The sequence below is a fragment of the Cydia amplana genome, chromosome 9 (assembly GCF_948474715.1).
Source record: "Cydia amplana chromosome 9, ilCydAmpl1.1, whole genome shotgun sequence".
NCBI lineage: Eukaryota > Metazoa > Arthropoda > Insecta > Lepidoptera > Tortricidae > Cydia > Cydia amplana.
In genome coordinates this window covers 16,610,878-16,631,766 of record NC_086077.1, presented here as the reverse complement: position 1 = coordinate 16,631,766, position 20,889 = coordinate 16,610,878, and the positions used below count along the sequence as shown (strand labels likewise).

At 39.5% G+C, this 20,889-nt stretch overlaps 2 protein-coding genes across 2 annotated transcripts; one reads left to right on the top strand and one right to left on the bottom strand.

The window, feature by feature from the left end:
• The first annotated feature begins 3,206 nt into the window (after positions 1-3,206).
• LOC134651269 (zinc finger protein ZFP2-like) lies at positions 3,207-18,733 on the top strand. Its single transcript, XM_063506337.1, has 8 exons — positions 3,207-3,443; positions 3,922-4,060; positions 4,341-4,467; positions 5,015-5,142; positions 5,366-5,478; positions 7,704-7,932; positions 17,395-17,477; positions 18,630-18,733. The coding sequence occupies exons 1-8, from the start codon at positions 3,328-3,330 to the stop codon at positions 18,724-18,726; spliced, it is 1,032 nt and encodes a 343-aa protein (XP_063362407.1). The 5' UTR covers positions 3,207-3,327; the 3' UTR covers positions 18,727-18,733.
• Positions 18,734-20,001: 1,268 nt separating this feature from the next.
• LOC134651230 (small ribosomal subunit protein eS24) lies at positions 20,002-20,650 on the bottom strand. Its single transcript, XM_063506294.1, has 2 exons — positions 20,503-20,650; positions 20,002-20,394 (listed from the first exon to the last, which is right to left on the bottom strand). Exons 1-2 carry the CDS (start codon positions 20,550-20,552, stop codon positions 20,046-20,048), a joined length of 399 nt encoding a protein of 132 aa, XP_063362364.1. The 5' UTR covers positions 20,553-20,650; the 3' UTR covers positions 20,002-20,045.
• Positions 20,651-20,889: the final 239 nt, after the last annotated feature.

The window sequence follows — 20,889 nt, the reverse complement described above, 5'->3', positions numbered from 1 at the left end:
CTAACCCGCGATTTTTCAAATTTGCCGCCTTTTTCTACTGACAAGATTTGCTTGGCCCAGTATAACTATTGTGCTAGTATGATATATTGAGTGTGACTTTTTGTTAGTAGGATATAAGAAAAGAAATGTGACTATTATTGTATAGTTTAAAAGTATGTAGTTGATGCCAATCCCAATTAGACATAAAACGGAAAGTTTTGAATTCTTGCTCAAGTGGGAAGGTAGAATTATATTCGATCATGCAGCTTCTTTTTCTATTTATGTATTCATGGTACAAATAAAGTTTTATAAATTGCTAAAGCTGCTAGCTGGTCCTAGCTAAATTGGTTGTTTCATACTTACGCTATGGAATGTCCAATTTAGCTAGAACCCTAAATGGCGTAACAATCACGGAGCATTACTGTACCTAGATACAATATGAATGTTAACGATTAAGCAATGTCGGGAAATATGTTTTTAGCTTTAAGAAGGATCTACGAGATGTGTTAGAAAATAAATAAATACAATACAATACAAATATAGGGTTAACTAACTCTCCATCCTATGTTTATTGTGTCAAATCAACAATAAGTATACATATTACAATATGCTAGCGTTAGACTTCTGTACTCAGACCCTCTTGTGCTGTGGAACGTTGTATATTGGTAATGTGATGTGATGACCTAGCGCGCGTAGCCTCTATGACTTCTATGAGGAGCTGTCAAAGCCCCTCGCCTTATAGAGGCTTTCTGGTGACCAGAGGGCTGGCCAATATTTTGCTCAGCGGATCAGCAGTGCCATCTAGCGGGGCGATGTGGCCAGCCTTCTGGGTACCCTACCGAGCGACTACGACTTAGGCCAAATTTTTTATTTATAAGTTTTTATTCTTAAATGTTATTTATTAATTTTATAATGTTTTGAAAATAAAGAAAATCAAATTTACCGACAATATAAAAAAATTAAGCATTTAAATATAAGTTGGACCAAAGATACTATACTTGGTCAACCAGATCTTGACAGTGGAAAAAGGCGGTAAATTTAAAAAATGTAGGCGCGAAGGGATAATATCGTCCCATAGAAAATTTGAATTTCGCGCCTGTTTTTACTGACATGATTTGGTTGACCAGCTATATGCGTAATATGTACCCACGAGTTTAATATGATTGTCTAATTACGTCCTAATTGGCGTAAAAGAGAAAGATGCCCGCGTGATGCCCGTAATTTTCGAACTTCGGTATCCGCCTAAGGCTCTCAGCATAGTTTTGGTTGTTGTTGTTGGTATTAATTAGGCTGAGTATTGTCATTTGTGAGAAAGATACATTTTGTGATTTTTGTGTTTTAGATAATTTACAAAATTGTGTTTAATTTTTTGGTTACTATACTCGGTCAACCAGATCATGACAGTAGAAAAAGGCGGCAAATTTGAAAAATGTAGGCGCGAAGGGATATCGTCCCATAGAAAATTTGAATTTCGCGCCTTTTTTTACTGACAAGATTTGGTTGACCAGCGGGCTCAGCACGGTTCCGTTTTTATCGACTATCACTATGCCCGTCACTTTCGCACTTACATACTTGTTAGAACGTGACAGGCATGGTGATAAACGATAAAAATGCGACCGTGCTACTAGGGCTGCTATAGGTACACTTTAAATAATATAACCAAATAGTTGATTATTATTAATTAATACAACATTGCGTTCTAAGACTTCTAAGTTCTCTAGTCTAAGTTATGTACCTATGCTATTGAGGATAAATCAAAGGTATCATAAATATCATAATATCAGAATCCCGCCTGATTTACAAAAGTAAATTAATATTAATAGAGTCTGTGCGGAAAGCGAAGAGTCGTGGAATGTATGGGACCCAATTTGGACCCAATACAATCCACGACTCTTCTCTTTCCGCACAGACTCTACCTATATTGTAAAATAGGTTACCGTGTAATATAATAAAAATAAAATGCTTCAAAAATGTTTTTACTATATATAATCTTTATTTATACATATAATGTACCTACCTAAGATACCTACATAATATATTCAGAGCATAATATAACCTAATGTTTAAACATTTTCCTCAATAAATAAGAGATTATAAGTATAATGTCTTGCGTGTTTTATCCTAACGATTTTTTTAAATTTAAAATACCTAGAGTTGTTCAGCACTAGCGCCCATAAAAAGGGATTGAGTACCTGTACAGGCTGAAATTGTCATCTCTGACCAAACTCTGAGGAGTCTGAGGGGTAAATAAATAGCCTTTTGCCCTTTGTCTCGTCTTGGCGGGGGCACGGCCGTGCCCCCAGATATAATGGGGGTCAACCCATAAATCGCGAAAAAAATCTGCCGTCTCATACTTACATTTCGGTGAATCAGAGTCAATGTTTTCTATAGCTGCCAAAAGAGAATTGACCTACATATCTTAGGCTATTTTTAGGTTATCATCATTCGACGCGCGAGGTATAGTTTCTTTCCATCTTATTATAGCTGGTCAAGCAAATCTTGTCAGTAAAAAAACTGACAAGATCTGCTTGACCAAGTACCTATAACTAACAAATTGGGTTTGGCCATTGACGTATAATATCTAAGGACGGGCTAATGGGGCACTAAAAATGGTACTAGTTCAGCGGTGTTATTCACGAATTCCAGCCAATCGTGCAGTCTAACGCAACTAGTTGCGACCAATAGCACGCGTAATGCGAACTTGTCAACCAATCGCGCGTGTGATGCGAACTCATCAACCAATCGCGTTGTAGCGATTTCACACCGTTGTACTGGCACCTGTCATGCCTCATTATTATTGCCCGTAAAGCCAGTCCCTAGATATCTATGTCAATGGGTTTGGCAGACAGACTATACCTTGGTAGTAGCGACATATAGCTGGTCAAGCAGATCTTGTCAGTAGAAAAAGGCAGCAAATTTGAAAAATGTAGGCGCGAAGGGATATCGTCCCATAGAAAATTTGAATTTCGCGCTTTTTTTTTGTTGACAAGATTTGCTTGACCATCTATATAACCATTGGCATCTTCACCAGTAGAACTAATATCGTGTGAATACGCCGAAAATTTATACCAATCAGCAGGTATGTCTAAAGCTCGAATGGTTTTACCCACTGTCACCGTCAGCTTGACATATGACACTGACATGTAATTGTTAGCGTTTGTTTTGGTTCATTTGGGCCCATTTAGTTTGCTATTTTAGGAAATTATATTGTTTAAGTAATATTTTAACGTAGCTTTCTTGCTCCTAGAGTTTCTGAGAAATCGTAATCTTTGGATAGTCATACGCGTCCCTCAAACATGTTATTACTAAGGGATTAAGAGTAATATCTACTTTTATCGCATTTTCGCTATGACCAGCATCATTTTAATGCAAAAACTATTAGCCATGAAACTAAACAAGGCAGAATTTGACAGAATTAAACTACAGCAAGCGAATATAAAGCAAAAGAAGCAAAAAGTTCTGAGGTAAGCAAAATCTCTTACAGTCAGCAGCAATAGTTGCTAAGCGGAACATGTGTTCAAAATCATCTTGACGCGACTATATTGTTAAAGGTAACATTCCATTTCTGACCGCAGCTGCACTACTGGTACTGAACGCGCCGCTGTTACTGTCAATTTCCATAGTAAAATTGACAGTAGTGCAGCTGCGGTTGGAAATGGACTGTCACCTTAAGAGAATAAGAGCGTGTCAAGGTAATTTTGAACCCCGCTTAGCAACTTCTGCTGTTGACTGTACATTCTATGAATAAAATACACTAGTTGTAGACATTCAAGTATAAATAAAACAAACCCCGGTTTGGCTCGTTTTGTAAATTTGTTTCAAATAAATACAAATTTTTGGTCTAAGATTTGTTGTACTATTAACACTATATGGATCTCTCAGATTCGAAGTTAATAAATAATTGAAATATTACATTAATGAAAATATATATTTATTTTTCAGTTCATTGAAAGAAATTCTAGAGAATCAGTCATCTAGTAGAACATGCAGACTGTGCCTAAGGTCTGGTGGAAGGAATATGTTCGGAGAAGACCAGGACTTTGATCTTGCTCTCAACATTAGATACATCTTAGGAATAGAGGTTAGTTTATTTTGTTAGACTTGGTCTGCAAAGGTCAAATGCTCTTTAGCGATCCAGATAAAAAGACTAGTGATGAATATTTCTCTCTCTCTTTAGCCCTTTTCTACCCTTCGGGTGTCCGGTGTAGGCCTCCTTCATTTTACGCCACCCGTCATGGTTCTGTGCAACCTGAAGGCACATCTTCCGTCTTATTCTTCTATGAATATTTCTGTTTCTACTTATATACTTTCATTTTATCATTTAATTTGTAACCTTTGTTATATTTCTGCTATATTCATAGATTACAGAAGACGACGGCAAGCCACAGCACATTTGCAGTGACTGTGAGCACACAGTGCGGCAGGCATCGCGACTCAAGCAGACAGCGGAGACCACACAATGGCGATTGCAACAGGAATTAGAGATGGGTTAATATAGTATTTTTCATGTTAGGAACATGTCTACTTGTGGACAAAGGTGTCCCAAAAATAAGAAAAAAAATAGACCTCCACACAGAACGAGCCGCGTCGCGAATACAATTGCCGCGCGAAACAGCTCGTTCAGTGTAGTCGTGCCTCGGGCAAAACGCACTTGCGGCCGTAATGCCTCGGGCGAGGCACGTCTCCAGCGAAATCGCTGCTTCGCGTGGCAGTTCCTCGCGAGGCGGCGCGTTCTGCGTGGACCCGCCTATTGAATGACATTCTAAAAGTTGCACTTAGTGTAAAGAACCATTTTCCTTTCTGTCTAACCCTGTCTGGAATGTAGTACAGTTTGATCTGTATAAATAGCCGGGTCCACACAGAGCGAGCATACGCGCAAGGCAAGTTCCTGGCGCACAAAACGGCTGGTGTAGACATGCCTCGCGCCGCCTCGGCCGAGGCACACTGGCCGTTTTGTGTGCGAGGAAATTGCCTCGCACGTATGCTCGCTTTGTGTGGACCCGGCTAATTATGTACATATAAATATTATCTACAGTGGCTGATGATGCGGCGTCAGACTGGAGCGATGGGCCGGAGCAGCATGGTGGCTACTTTAAGGCGAGCGACGCGGATGTTGCGCGGGAGTGGATCTGTGGAAAGTGTCGTACGTCCTTTAATACGCAGGTAATTAATAATAGGTAAATTAAATATTATTTTTCAATTTCAATTCTCGGAAAGCGGCCAAGCTGGGACTGGGCTGGTCATGTCTGCCGAATGCCGAGTGAGCTGTGGGCCAAGATCGCCACAGAGTATCTTAAATTCAACTCTCGCTACGGCCCTGAGATGGCTTATGTTATGGTTAGTGATTAGATGACGTTATCTATTTTAATGTTAATGTCACTTGCAGGAGGAGTTCACCGAACATGAGAAGCTGCCGTCCTGCAGAAAACAGGCTAATGGCTATGTGTGCGAGACGTGCGGCTTGGAAATGAAATCGATGTCACGGCTCAAAAGACACAGGTAATATAAACATTGTTATATTTTGCTCTCTTATGAAATGACAATAGTATTTTTTCTACTCCAGTACTTTTATTTGTCATTTAAAAGGTCGTACACACACCTTTAAAACACTACCTTAGAGTTGTCAAGACAAAAGTCTTTAGTCTATGCTCCAAAAAAGAATTTGTGCATACACGCAGTATCTTTTTAGCGATTTTACGATACTTCGTGTAATGACCACTTAAAAAATATTGAATGAAATACAGTGTCGCCAAACTTATTTTAAATGTCATCTCTGACAAATATGCGTGCGTGCGTCAAGCAAATCTTGTCAGTAGCAATGTACTGCAAATTAAAGTAGGGTAACACCATGTAACACTTAAAGAGCAGAATTGCGCTAAGAAAAGCAGCAATGTACATCGAACCAAAACGTGTTTATTTTTCCGCCCTTCATACGTCAGTTCCAGTGAATTATCATAACCTCAAATTTTAGTAATGTTTACCGTCAACCAGCATGATTGTACATTGTAGGCACCTTAGCTTTGCTTGAGGTCATGCATAATCTTGGTATTTAATGGTGACAGCAGAAATTTCTCTTGAAATAGAAACGATTCAGAATGTAAACAATAAGATGATGGCTGTCATTCACGATCCACATTCCACAGATAACACACAGATGACACGTGATTTTGGAATTATTCGAACACAGTTGTTGCTAACCCACGATTTTTCAAATTTGTCGCCTTTTACTACTGACAAGATTTGGTTGATCCGGTATAAGTGAACCATAGACTTTTTTTTTCATTTATTCATTGTTTTCCCGCCCGTACCCTCCATTATTGCTACTTCTTGAATTAAAAATATTTGTTAAATTTACAAATTTATTTCAAAGTAAGTGCTCGGTCGTAGAAAAAGTATTGTATGCAACGTTGTTTAACTGAGTCAAAAAATACTCGTGGCGTCTTTATTAACAATTTTCGGCTTCGCCTCAAATCGTTACTCACGCCACTCGCCTTTTTTGACCCCTCTTAAACAACGGTTGCATAAAATACTATTATAGTACGGCCCTTCTGAGGTGAACTTTTCGCTTCAAACCTTAATCTTTCAAACAAAGGCCATTGTCTCTATTATCGCAAAACCGCTAGCTCCAGACTTAGCACGTGCCAGTACAACATTCATATTGAAAAACAACCGGTATCGTCATAGTATTAAGGTTCAAATTTAATGTCACTGATATTCTAGATATTACGTTTTGGTAGTGTAGGACGATAGACCGCCCCGAAGCGATACGGCTAGGGCTTGCAAAGATTCGAAACTTTCAGATATTCTGTCACACAAAAATCCAAACAGTATGCAATCATAATCCAGGGTCACGTAAGCAGGTCGTCAAGTTTTTAACAATATCGGGCAGAGTACTTATATAAATAACACGAAGCACACGGTTACGATATTAGAAACCGACTAAAGCCTGTACGGATATGATGGTCGTTCTTGTCTACGTGACAGCGTGATAAAACGGTGTCCGTCACTTTCTTTCCCACGGTGTTAAACAGTGACAGTTTTTTTATCACGTGGATAAAGATGGATAAAGCTATCCATAATAGGCTGGCTGATTTAGGGTCGCTAAATGATAAAATAATGTGCCCCACTTCTCATGCACACGGATCTTGCACACCGCTCTTCTCATAAACCTATTGTATTTAGGTATGCAAAACAATAGTGGTCAGGTCGCAAATCCTTATCAGTGTTTTTATTGTCACTATGCGTCGGCATCACATCAGAGGTGCTAATTTCACAGTATTTTAAAGATAGGAAAAAATAACAATGCTTGCAGCTGCATCTTTGTAAATTATTACATTTACCACCGCAAGCTAATAATTTAAGTAAAACAATATAATAAATAACCACGTTTCATTTTTAACACCACACTAAGTATCAAAATAATATGAGTGCCGTATCGCTTCGGGGCGGTCTATCGTCCTACACTACCAAAACGTAATATCTAGAATATCAGTGACATTAAATTTGAACCTTAATACTATGACGATACCGGTTGTTTTTCAATATGAATGCTGTACTGGCACGTGCTAAGTCTGGAGCTAGCGGTTTTGCGATAATAGAGACAATGGCCTTTGTTTGAAAGATTAAGGTTTGAAGCGAAAAGTTCACCTCAGAAGGGCCGTACTATATATACTTACAGTCAAATAGCCTATTTATATTTGAACCAGTAGGTACATGAATTTCAGGTTGACCCACAGTCTTGCTCTCCCGCACTCGTGCGCGTCGTGCCCGTACCGCGCGCGCAGCCGGCACGCGCTGGCGGTGCACGCGCGCGCGCACTCGGGCGCGCGGCCGGCGCGCTGCGCGTGCGGCGCCGCGTTCGCCTCCGCCTCCAACCTCGCCTCGCACCGCCGCACGCATCTGCCGCCCGGCTTCCACTGCCCGCTCTGCGCCCGGGGCTTCAAGTTCAAAGCGGTAAAGTTTGTAGCTTTCTAATATTATTATTGGGGTTTTGTGGGCCTTTGAGTGTCGCTTCGACCAAGCTATGATCTATTGTGACAGCCCTTTAAAGTTCACTACTGATGCCCGTTGAATCCAGGAAGCTCCAGATTCTTTGGGCCGTAATGCTCTGTACCTCATAGGGTTCCAGTATGTGTCGCCCTAGGTAGGTACTTCTTTTGGACATTAGTGGTCCGCAGGAACAGAGAATGTGCATAGCAGTCTCCTCTGACTCCTGACAGAACCTGCATGTCGCATCTTGTTTTTTCCCTATTCGGAACATGTGTTTGTTCAACTTGCAGCTTTCTAATAGACCCCGAAGGCTAATCCTATTGTCTATTGTTAGAATGAAGAAAGAAAGAAAGAAATACATTTATTTTAACGCCACAACATGAATACAAAGAAAAAAATAAAAGCGTGCAGACATAAAGGACATTTGGACGCTAAAATAGGATCCCCACTCGGCATAATGCCGCGGCAAACCGTGGCGCTGGTTTTCTGTGGGGACCTGACTTAATCTAAAAAAGTTGACGGCGACACGTACGCCAACGACACACAAATAAATTTACATTGATAATAAAAACACAAACATTATTATTTATATAACAAGGAAAACAGAAAATTAATATACAAGTAAAAACCAGAATAAAAAAAAAAAATAGAAAAAAATAGAACAAGTAAAACCGCTTGTGCCACGTGCCACAACCACCTGCATAAAAAATCGGTACTTCGGTTACTGAGTGCCGGCGAGTCGAACGCTACAGAACCAGTCTAAAATGTGTCATCGAGATGCGTAACAACGGCGCGTTATCGGAGAGCGCACCTACACTGGTTTTTAGGGTTCCGTAGCCAAATGGCAAAAAACGGAACCCTTATAGATTCGTCATGTCTGTCTGTCTGTCCGTCTGTCTGTCCGTCCGTATGTCACAGCCACTTTTCTCCGAAACTATAAGAACTATACTGTTGAAACTTGGTAAGTAGATGTATTCTGTGAACCGCATTAAGATTTTCACACAAAAATAGAAAAAAAACAATAAATTTTTGGGGTTCCCCATACTTCGAACTGTAACTCAAAAATTTTTTTTTCATCAAACCCATACGTGTGGGGTATCTATGGATAGGTCTGCAAAAATGATATTGAGGTTTCTAATATAATTTTTTTCTAAACTGAATAGTTTGCGCGAGAGACACTTCCAAAGTGGTAAAATGTGTGTCCCACCCCTGTAACTTCTAAAATAAGAGAATGATATAACTAAAAAAAATATATGATGTACATTACCATGTAAACTTCCACCGAAAATTGGTTTGAACGAGATCTAGTAAGTAGTTTTTTTTTAATACGTCATAAATCGCCGAAATACGGAACCCTTCATGGGCGAGTCCGACTCGCACTTGGCCGCTTTTTTTTTGAGCGTTGGACTAGCCCGCGCTCAGGTGCCAAATAGAATAATTAGGACCCTTTTTTGCAGGTAAGTAGCACGTGCGGTTTTACTGAACAATAGACAATATTAGGATTAGCCTTCGGGGTCTATTAGAAAGCTACAAACTATACTATGTTCACACGAGGACTGTACAAATATGGGGACATACGACTCACTCTAAAATATATGCCATAGTTCTTAACCTTTTGGACGCCGACGACCGATATATCCGCACCGTAGGTTCGACGCCGAAGACCGATTAATCGGTCACAGACCACGGAGCGACGTAGACCTACGTGCATATGCATAATTTCAGTTTTGACACTTCGGTGACGTGGCGTCAGCGTGACGACTTTTGTGTTTGACACTTATACAGTACCTAAAGGTTCCGTCACACAGGCGCGTTTTCCAAGCGGGGCGCGCCGCTTTTACATAAGTTAAGTGTCTTGAGAGAACGGAGGTCTTCTTATAAAACACCGATGAGGAGGTATTTACTTTATTTGATTTTACAATTACGAGTTTAATTCAATATAGTTTAGAAGCGCGAGGGTGTACCGGTACACCGAGCGATTCGGAGCTCACGTGTAGCCTGGTCGCTGGATGCGAACTAGATGAGGACTCGATGAGAACTCGATGAGAACTCGATGAGAACTCGATGAGAACTGTCTTCCGCTGGTCGGGATGGCCGCTTATATTCATCCCGAAACCGTGGGGATGCGTTGTCTGGAGTCACGTAGGCCATGAGAAGTTTCTGGAGCGTTTATGCTGTCGCTGCCATTAAGATAATGAAGAGTCGATCCCGTGGGACCGGCATTAATTGACAACCGCCATAAAATAGGTGATGCATTACATGCGCCTGTACTTGTATCAAAGGGTGCGTTTGTTTATCCCATTAGGTGCGTCTGCATTCCTTCTATCGACGCTGAAGATAATCTTTAATGTCTTGCCGTCGGTGTGTTGCTGGAGGTCGGGGATACGTGGGAAGCGTTCCTTAACTCCTCCCCCCTTAAGAGAGAACTAAGGGTGTAGCTTGTTACGCCCGTGTTCTCGATGCTGCTACGGCGTTGGGTGCACTTGAGGTATATGGCGCACCCGATGAGGCACATAAATATGATTATGCTCCACACGCTGGGTATCCAAATGTTGATGTATGTTTGATTTGATTGTTGATTCTAATGCCTTCAGGTGTATTTGTAAATCTTCATCCGTATATTGGATCTTATCTGTTTTTTGTTCTAAGTGCATCTGTATCTGCTGGACTTCTTCTTTGAATAGATTGTTGGTTTTCGAGATCACTTTAGTATATAGGTTCGCCATCTGTAGTTCACAGCCGGGATTAAGGTGTAGTTTATATGGCCCTTGGATGACTTCGTAAAACGTTTCATTGCAATTGATGGTTACTCGTTGTGGTCCTCTTGAGTATAACAGGAAATTGCCGTCATTTATTGTTGTGATAGCTTCCTCTTCTTCTAGTTTCGTCGTAAGGCACGTGTGGTTGTTTTTGAGAAGCAGAGCTTGATGGATGCAGTCAGGTGTTTTATTGGAGTCCTTCCACCAAACGTGTTTGCAGACCATCATGGTTTTCTTAGCTTTGCATTGTTCAGCACTTGGGTAGGCGTACCATGAGTTTTTAATGAGGATTGAAGGTTTTTGGATTTCGAGGATTAGACCATCATGAGTCGGGAAAGGGATGAGGTTGTATGCATTACCACTTTTAGCTTTAATTTCCGCTATTTTTGCAACAAAGTGTATGACATTACTAACAGTGTAAACCATAATACGATCGACTTCTACATTGTTTGCCTCCTCAAAAATGTCTTTACAAGGTATTCCTGGCTTAGCTAATGTTATGCCTAACTCTAAGATATTAATTATATCTTCCATTAATATAAAAGTAGTTAAAATATCAATATTTGCCTTATTAGTAAAACTTACTTCGTACATAGTGTTTAAACGTTTTGTAATGCTTTTAAGCCTTAAGTCAACTTTGTTAATAGTTTCGTTTAAGTTGTTAAGTAATGTTTCTTGGTTATTTGTAAGGGTTTGAATATTGTTATTAATTTCTTTTAAATCATTCGCATCAGGGTTTCCAGCTATAAATTTAACAATTGTTCCAAGACCATCAATAAGGCCGCGTTTGGATCGACCAACGTTTTGGTTCATTAATCCTTTTAATCTTCCTAATAAATGGGTATAAAGACTGTTAATGTGGTAATTATCAGTTTGAACTCTATTAGACATTAATTTGTTAAGGATGTTAAGGATTTCGGTTAGATTACATCTTTTGGTTAGATATCTGTAGCCTTCTATTTCTGCAATTGGTCCTATTTTTTCGAGGTATATGCCATTGGGATTTTCTAACTTCTTGATTTGGTAGGGTTGACTACCCTGGACTTGGAGGAACCTGTAACAACAACAGGCCTCAATTTATTTGCTGCTCGTCGTTTACCTCGACTATCCAAATATATTTTTGGGGCTTTTGTGTCGCGAATGTAGGTTTTTCGGCGAGTACAAAATACGTTAGCTTGTTTATTAGTGGTTGGGAGTTTTTCGTGAGTTTCGACTATTGGGGCTGGTAATTCGGTATTCTTATTATATTCGTCTGTTCTTTTTATTTGAGCATCCCGTTTTATTTTGTATATATAATCGTAAACCGTTTTTAAATGTTCTCTATGTTTTTCCAATAGAGTATTTAACAACTGTGAATTATGGAGAAAGTTAAACAAAGGTTCCGTTTCAATATGTCCAAATAAGATTTCATGTGGAGTTAATTTTGTGTCTGATTGTATCGAGCTGTTGTATGCTATTAATGCGAGTTTCATTTTGTCATCGTGCGGTAGTTTATTTTTATATTGTTCACTAAGCAATCGACAATGTTCTCTCAACGTTGAGTGGAATCTTTCGACGATTCCGTGTGATGCTGGATTATAAGGCGTAGTGAAATTAATCTTAATGTGATATAAATTAACTAATTCCTTAAGTAGTGCGAATTCTTTTCCTGCGTCAGTCGTTATTTCTGCAGGGACACCATAGTGTGCAAAGTAAGAAAGAAGTTTTGACATAACTGTTGAGCTATTTTTATCTTTTAATCTTTTAACTACTGCGAAACGAGAGAATCCGTCTACTATAGATAAGTAAAGCTTGCCTTCAATATCAACAACATCGCAAAAAATATGATTAAGTGGTCGCAAAGCTATTGGTGGCAATAACATTGGTGGACGCATTGGATGCCGTTCGTATTTGCCTGCCTTACAAATAGAGCAGTTATTAATATATTCGCGGATATCCGACATAATATTTTTCCACCAATATTTCCTACTAATATGCATTAAAGTTTCGGTAATACCGCGATGATTCGTTTTTCCTTCGTGATAACTTTTTATGATATCGATTTGCTTTTCCTTTTCAACTACGGTTTCCACTATTTCAGTACAACGAGTTATACGAATTTGAGGATTATGTTCTTTAGTGAGGATCTTTACCATTTCTTGATATAATTCATCTACGTAAAAGAAAGCGTAATAGTGAATACCTGGTTTTAAATACTCGCGTGCAAGTTTCCTGAGTGCTTCTCCTGGTCGTTTAGATGTATACAGGCTAACTTCTATGATTTCGTTACCGTCTTCCTTTCGCACGTTTATATTATCTAATTTATTGTGTAGTTTAAAATAAATTTGATGTGGCTTTTTATTTATGACATCATTCATAATAGGAATTCCCTGGTGTATGTTGTCATCTTGTGAGTGCTGTGTTTGGATTTCTTCGCGGTTATCATTGTAGTTAATTTGTTCATCCATGTCGCTACCGTTCTGAGCTAATATTGATTCATTATCGTTAAAATTAATTTTTACCCGTGACAAAGCATCTGCGTTCGAGTTAATAGAGCCTTGTTTGTATTTTATTTCGAAGTCGAATTCAGCTAGTCGAAGTCTCCACCTAGTTAACCTAGAATTGGGGTCTTTTAAAGACATTAACCAAGTTAAAGGTTTATGATCGGTGTAAATGATGAACTTACGACCATATAAGTACGGTCTAAAGTGTTTGCAAGCCCAAACTATCGCAAGTAGCTCTTTTTCAGTTGTAGAATATTTAGATTCTGTATCAGATAAAGTTCTAGATGCATAAGCGATTGGTTTTTCGACATTATCTTCTTTCTGAGACAAAACCGCTCCTAACGCTATGTCACTAGCGTCTGTGGTAACAATAAATTGTTGATCAAAATCTGGATACTTTAAAATAGGTTCGTTGGTAATTAATTCTTTTAGCTTCTGTACTGACTTTAAAAACTCATCATCTATTATAATCTTGGCGCGTTTTTTTAAGCATTTAGTCAATGGTTTTGTTATTTGAGCATAGTTATTAATGAATCTCCTATAATAGCCTGTCAATCCCAAAAAGGATCGTATTTCTTTTTCTGTTTTTGGTACTGGGAAATTAACTATGTCTTGTACTTTGCGTTGGTTAGGTGTTAGACCGTTAGGTGTTAACTCGTGTCCTAAGTACTCTACATGTTTTTGAAGAAACTCAGATTTATCTGGTTGTATTTTTAAATTATGTTGTCGCAAGCGTTCAAATACTTTTCGTAATTTTTGTATGTGCTCGTCCAACGAAGTTGAGTAAATGATTATATCGTCTAGATATACGAGGCATGTATTATATAAGAGGTCGCGTAATATTAAATCCATTAATCGTTGAAATGTAGCCGGAGCGTTTTTTAAACCAAAAGGCATGCGTAAAAATTCCCAATGTCCGTGATTAGTTGAAAACGCAGTTTTTTCGATATCTTCCTCGTGCATTTCTATCTGATGGTACCCACTCGCGAGGTCTAGCGTAGTGAAGTACTGAGCTCTACCTAATTTATCCAATATTTCCTCTATATTTGGCAGAGGATATTTATCTTCGATTGTCTTTGCATTTAATTGCCTATAGTCTATGACCATGCGCCATTTAACCTTACCGGATGCGTCAGGTTTTTTAGGTACAATGTGAACAGGACAACTCCAAGGGGAATTAGACTCACGAATAATGTCATTTTTAAGTAACTCGTTAACTTGTTTGTCTATTTCCTCTTGTTGTTTTGGTGGTTTCCTGTAATTGCGCACATAAATGGGTGTATCATCTGTCAAACGTAATTTATGTTTAACTGTATGGGTAAAGGTAAGTGGCTCTTGACCCGTATGAAACACGTCTTTAAATTCGTGTACTAACTTGGTAATTTTAGCTTTTTCTTCCATATTCATGTGATCCGTTCGAATCGTTAATTTACTAGCTTCCGTTTTGTTTATTTTAACATTGTCTAATACTTCCGATACAGATTTTAATCCATTCGGTATTGGTTGTAAGAAATTATCAAAATTATTTTTGAATTTTTGGGGCCTAGGACTTAGGTTTGTGACACCTAATCTATATTTGCCATCTATCACTGACACTAATGCACAATTAATGAGGACGGTGTTTGTCCCGATTTCAGGGATAAAGTATTCGCCGTCCGGTTTGTTAGATACACATGTAATTAGATTATCCGAGAGCGGATCGATTTTTGAGATTTTCTCCGGATAGTCTATGCTAATTGGAATTATTTTGTTTGGCATGATAAGTTCACACTTTTTTGGATGAATTATTGCGTTAAGCTTTAAAATCAGGTCCCATCCTATCATTCCCGCATATTTGGGGTCAAAGTCATAGATCAAAAATTCATGTTCTATGTCTTCGCCTAACGGGTATAATTTTAAATTAATAGCTCCTCGATGTTTTGTTTTACTATGAGCAGTCGTAATTGTAAACTCTTTATCGATAACTTTATTATTAAAATTCCTATTAGACTTCAATATTGATGATCCAATAAGGCACCTATTACTACCAGAATCTATTAAGATTTTTCCTCCCCATTCATCTATAGTGATATATGGGAGATGATCTTTATCTAAATAATTTAATTTTACGTCAATTCGTTTTGTGGTCCTGTTTCTTGAAAAAAATCATCGCCATCATACGTGTTGGGGTCATAATTATGTTCGTAATTACCATTATGTTCATTGGTATTTATTTGTGTATTAAAAACTTCTACCGGTCGTGGTCTTGGCGGACGATTTACAGGTCGCCTACTAGTCGCGGTTCTCATTGAAATATCACTATCTAAATGGTCAGTTAATCTTTGAGGTTGGTGTTCTGGCGGGTATGTTTGTCGCCATTGTTCCGGAGTTGGTCGCGGTTGGTTGGCCCAATGCATTTGATTGTTGTTGTTATTTAACTGCAGATTAGGATAAGATATTTGTGCGAATTGGTTAGATTGGTGTTGATTTACGCGGTTTTGATTGAAATTCGGTTTTAGTATAGTATGTTGATTATAGTTTTTATTATTATAGTTAAATCTTGGATTAGATTTAAATGATTTTTCTTGTTTTCTCTGGAAGTACTCGGGGTGGACTTCTAACTCGTGTTTTAATTGATTATACGCGTCATCAAAAGTGGTGTGTTGCGCGGAACGGATTAATCGATCAGTCGCGATATCCAAGTGTTTACATAATTGGTCGATGCAAACGTTCTCCAAAATGGCTGTTGCTTGCGGTGAATCCGCTTTATTTTTCGCTGCGTACAAAAGTTCTTTTATTTTATCAGCAAATCCTAGAGCACTTTCGTTAGGGAACCGTTTAATGCGAGTGATTTCAGAAAGAATTTGTTCTATACTTCTAGTGTCACCAAATTTAGACCTTAAGGAATTTACAATTTCTTCTACCGTGTTGTTTGGCATGTGAGCAATTGCTTTAATTGCTTCCCCGCGTAACTTGCTTTTTAATATAATTGGAAACAGGGCCCTTGCGTCAGCATCTGCTGCTCTAGCTAACATAGTAACTTGATTTAAAAAGAAATCTAAAGTTTGTCTATCACCTTCATATTTGGGCAAATATTTTTCGATCGTAGTATGATTCAGAGCCATTTTGATATTAAATTAATTAAATCCTATCACAGAATAGAACTGTCTCTTTTTTTTTTAAGAAAAAAAAAAATGGTGGAAATGCGTACAAAATAATTAGGAAAATGAAAGGAAAATGTAGGAAAACTCACAGGGTAGCCGCCAGTGCGATGAGTACTGTGGTCTTCATAAGGCAGTGGTCGAATCTCTTCAGGTTGAAACCTTCCAGTTCGCGCCGACGATGTGTAGCCGCTGCTCGCTGGGAGACTCGCCCGTCGCTGTCACCAGTTAAGTGTCTTGAGAGAACGGAGGTCTTCTTATAAAACACCGATGAGGAGGTATTTACTTTATTTGATTTTACAATTACGAGTTTAATTCAATATAGTTTAGAAGCGCGAGGGTGTACCGGTACACCGAGCGATTCGGAGCTCACGTGTAGCTTGGTCGCTGGATGCGAACTAGATGAGGACTCGATGAGAACTCGATGAGAACTCGATGAGAACTGTCTTCCGCTGGTCGGGATGGCCGCTTATATTCATCCCGAAACCGTGGGGATGCGTTGTCTGGAGTCACGTAGGCCATGAGAAGTTTCTGGAGCGTTTATGCTGTCGCTGCCATTAAGATAATGAAGAGTCGATCCCGTGGGACCGGCATTAATTGACAACCGCCATAAAATAGGTGATGCATTACATGCGCCTGTACTTGTATCAAAGGGTGCGTTTGTTTATCCCATTAGGTGCGTCTGCATTCCTTCTATCGACGCTGAAGATAATCTTTAATGTCTTGCCGTCGGTGTGTTGCTGGAGGTCGGGGATACGTGGGAAGCGTTCCTTAACTCATATAAAACACTCACGCCTCACGCCCCGCCCGGAAAACGCGCCTGTGTGACGGAACCTTAAGAGTTCCAAATTCAAAAACATAACTGCTTCTAGTAAGTAGTAAAATAAAACGCGCTGCACCGCCGTAGGTACCTAAGTGTGGCAGAGAGAACACTACGTATTCCCATACACAGAGTGTTTTGTTGTACTTGCGGGTGGATACAGAGGCGTCTGGCAGCTGTTCATCGGTGGTATTATACCTTACCTTGTTTATTGGTTGTTTCAGGCCCTGCAGAACCACATGGCGTCTCAGCACAGCAACGCGAAGCCCTACAGTTGCAATATATGCGCGAAAGCTTTTTCTACAAGGTGCTTTACCATGGAAATGAGCAGTCTAATAAATAAATCTCCCTCGGTAATGTTTGAGCGAGACAACGCTATGCGAGTATTATAGCGACATCCCGCTCGCACGTCGTCGATGTGTTCACCCGCATAATAACCCTGCCGAGGTAGTCAATAGTCCGAGGCTGAAATGATGCCTTTCACCCGAGTTAAACACTCTACTTTTCATTTCGAATACGAAGAAAGTAAAATACATGTGTTTTTTTTCTTAAAACATGAATAAGTATAAATTTATTTAGAGGGTAATTTCAAATAACAATTTAGGGGAAAAGTTTCGTTATTTATGTTATGGGGAGTTAAATATCAGAATGGAAATTGTATAACAAATCCATTAAAATGCAAATTTCGATTGCTTATCGTAAAACAAAAAAACCTACTTTGAACGTAAAATGCTCTAGCCCAGTCCAGCCATCCAAAATTTGCCACTGAAATTTGAACCTAAATTGTAGGAAATAGAGTTGATTTTGCGTTGTTTGAAAATTGAACGAAACAAAGCAAAAGCGATTCTTTTTTTTATACCACATCGGTGGCAAACAAGCATACGGGCCGCCTGATGGTAAGCAGTCACCGTAGCCTATGGACGCCTGCAACTCCAGAGGAGTTACATGCGCGTTTCCGACCTTTTTAAAAACCTGTACACTCCTTTTTTGAAGAACCCCATACTGTAGACCCTCGGGAAAACCTCGGAAGGGAGCTCATTCCACAGCCGGAGCGTCCGCGGGAGGAAATTCCTCTTAAACCGCACAGTACGCGACCATTTAGGTTCTAGGGTGTGTGGATGAGCACCCTGCCGATGGCGAGCGGTGCGGTGATAGAAAGCGGCCGTTGGCATCATGTCAAACAATTCTTCAGAGCACAGTCCATTGTACAAGCGGTAGAACACACATAAGGAGGCAAGGTCTCTCCTCAGACTTAAAGGTTCAATACCGCTTGTGAGTTTGGGATCATCGACGATTCGTACAGCGCCTTTGGACTCTGTTCCAATTGAACATGGTTTAAATTACATCGAACTGAATAGATAGTATAGGTAGGACCTTGGGCCTTCGGAGGCTAGTGCAGAAACGTATCATTTTCTGCACACCTCTTAGAACAACAATGACTCTATTTAACATGTTGCAGGAAAATGATCCTCCGGCACGAGTTGAAAGCGCACAATCGGCCCAAGATGCGCTCCGGAATCCTGCCCACCTACATGCGAATACAAGAAGATAACTGAACTACAAGCACATGTGCAAGCGAGATAGCGCTATACATTTGTAGAGCGACGTCCCTTTCCCACCTGTCATTCCATACGGACACCAAATGAAAATTCCGTGTGTGATGCGAATACAGGAAGATAACTGAACTTAACTACATGCCTGGCCGCACACGCACGGAATGACATGTGCAAGCGAGAGAGCGCTATGCATTTGTAGAGCAACATCCCGTTCCCACCTGTCATTCCGTTCCGCCCAGACGGTGCATCATACCACATGTTTTTGCACCACATGTTTATCTGCTTTGCCTAAAGGTTGGCTGGTAGAGAATGCCTTATAGCATTAAGTTCGCCTTTTATACAGTTTGTATTCTTATGTGCAATAAAGATTATTAGTTGTAAATTGTTGAGCAATACACTTTTTGCAAGTATCACAAGTTTTTTTTTTGCACAACCCTTCCTGCAAATAGCTGAGGCCCCGTAGACAACATGCCAATTGCTAACGCTTTGTAGCGAACGAAACGCAACAATCAATCGCACTAATATGAAAGAGTGGTACAAAGCTATTTGAAGGCGAAGCGCAAGCGATTGTCACCTTGGCTAGGCCGCCAGGGCTGATAACTGAAATTTTACGACACAATCACACTAGGCCATTTGCCGAATGCCAAGAGTGGGGTTGCCAGGCAACCAACATAGTTCGTAACCCAATGTGATTACACCTTTATACTAGAAATGCTTATAAATCTTGCATTTTCTGTTTACTGCAACCAGAATAGTCCTACATTGTTGTTGCATTGTGGATTCAATGTGACACAATGGTTCTACAAATAAGATAATGGCACATCATTTTGCAGCCTTCATAACATATTATTGCAGGTGACTGTACTAATGTGTTCTGTCAAATTTGCGCAAAAATAAAATTTATTTTCTAGTTGGAGATCAATAATTTAAGTCCAATAGAGTAGCCAAGATGAATCTCCGTACTGGAAAAATACAAGCACCCTAGGAATGGTCAGCAAAGTATAGTTTTGAATAAAAATACTAACAACTGTTCTGTAAAGAATGAAAATGAAATGTGAACTCATTCATTCATAGCTGTAACTGTAATGGGTAATGGCACAGTCTGTTATGCAAACAGAAAAAGATATATTTTCTTTTGAAAATAAAGGAACATAATCCATTTATGCTGAAAGATTTGATACCCACTTAGTTAACAAAGTGCTCTAAAGAACTAAGGCAATTTGTCTACATTTTGAGGTTAACTTTTACTGACAGGTCAACAAGGAAACACAACACTATTTTTTTGGGATTTTTATTTACCTTACAGCCTAACCGTCACATCACTTCTTGGCGGCAGCACCGACCTTGGATTTCTTGGTACCACGCACCTTCTTCATCCTGTTCTTACGTTCCTTGCGCTGCTTGCGAGTGGGCCTCTTCTTCTCGTACAGGCCGTGGCGCGCTAGCCTGTGCTTGGGCTCGAACTTCTTAGCCAAGTCCAGTGTGTCGTAGATCAGCGCGAAGCCTGTGGATTTGCCACCGCCAAAGTTCGTTTTGAAACCAAACACGAACACGACATCGGGCGTCACCTTGTACATTTTTGCGAGTTTCTCACGGATCTCGGTCTTGCTGACCGTAGGCTTGCCAGGGTGCAGCACATCGCAGACCATCTGCTTCCGCGCCAACAACCTGCAAAACCACAAACGTTGTCAGACATAACCTGTCATGGCGAAGCAACGAGTTTTCACCTCGTTTTTCACATTGTTTCCGATAGATTTCAATGTTTTACAGTTTTACCTGTTGGTCATGAACTTGCGGGTGCGAATTGTCGCGGTTCCTTCACTCATTTTGGCTTATTTTAGATATTTCGGCGTTAAAGACGCACGTGTCTCCAACAACTTTGGGGAGAAAAAGAACTGGACAGGGTTGCCAATTTTTACGTCAAAATTACCTCGAGTTTTTAACAAATTGATATAAATATTTTTTTTTATACAATTTCTTATTTTGGGAAATAAACAGAAACCTATCAGAATACTTTTTCCGTGATATAAAAAAGTGTACTTTATAAATATATTATTCGAAGTGCTCATAATTCGTGATGACTTGAATCTATAAATACAATATGAAATAAATAAGTAACGGTAATTAAACGAGTAACTGAATGGTTCAATAAGACCCTTATAA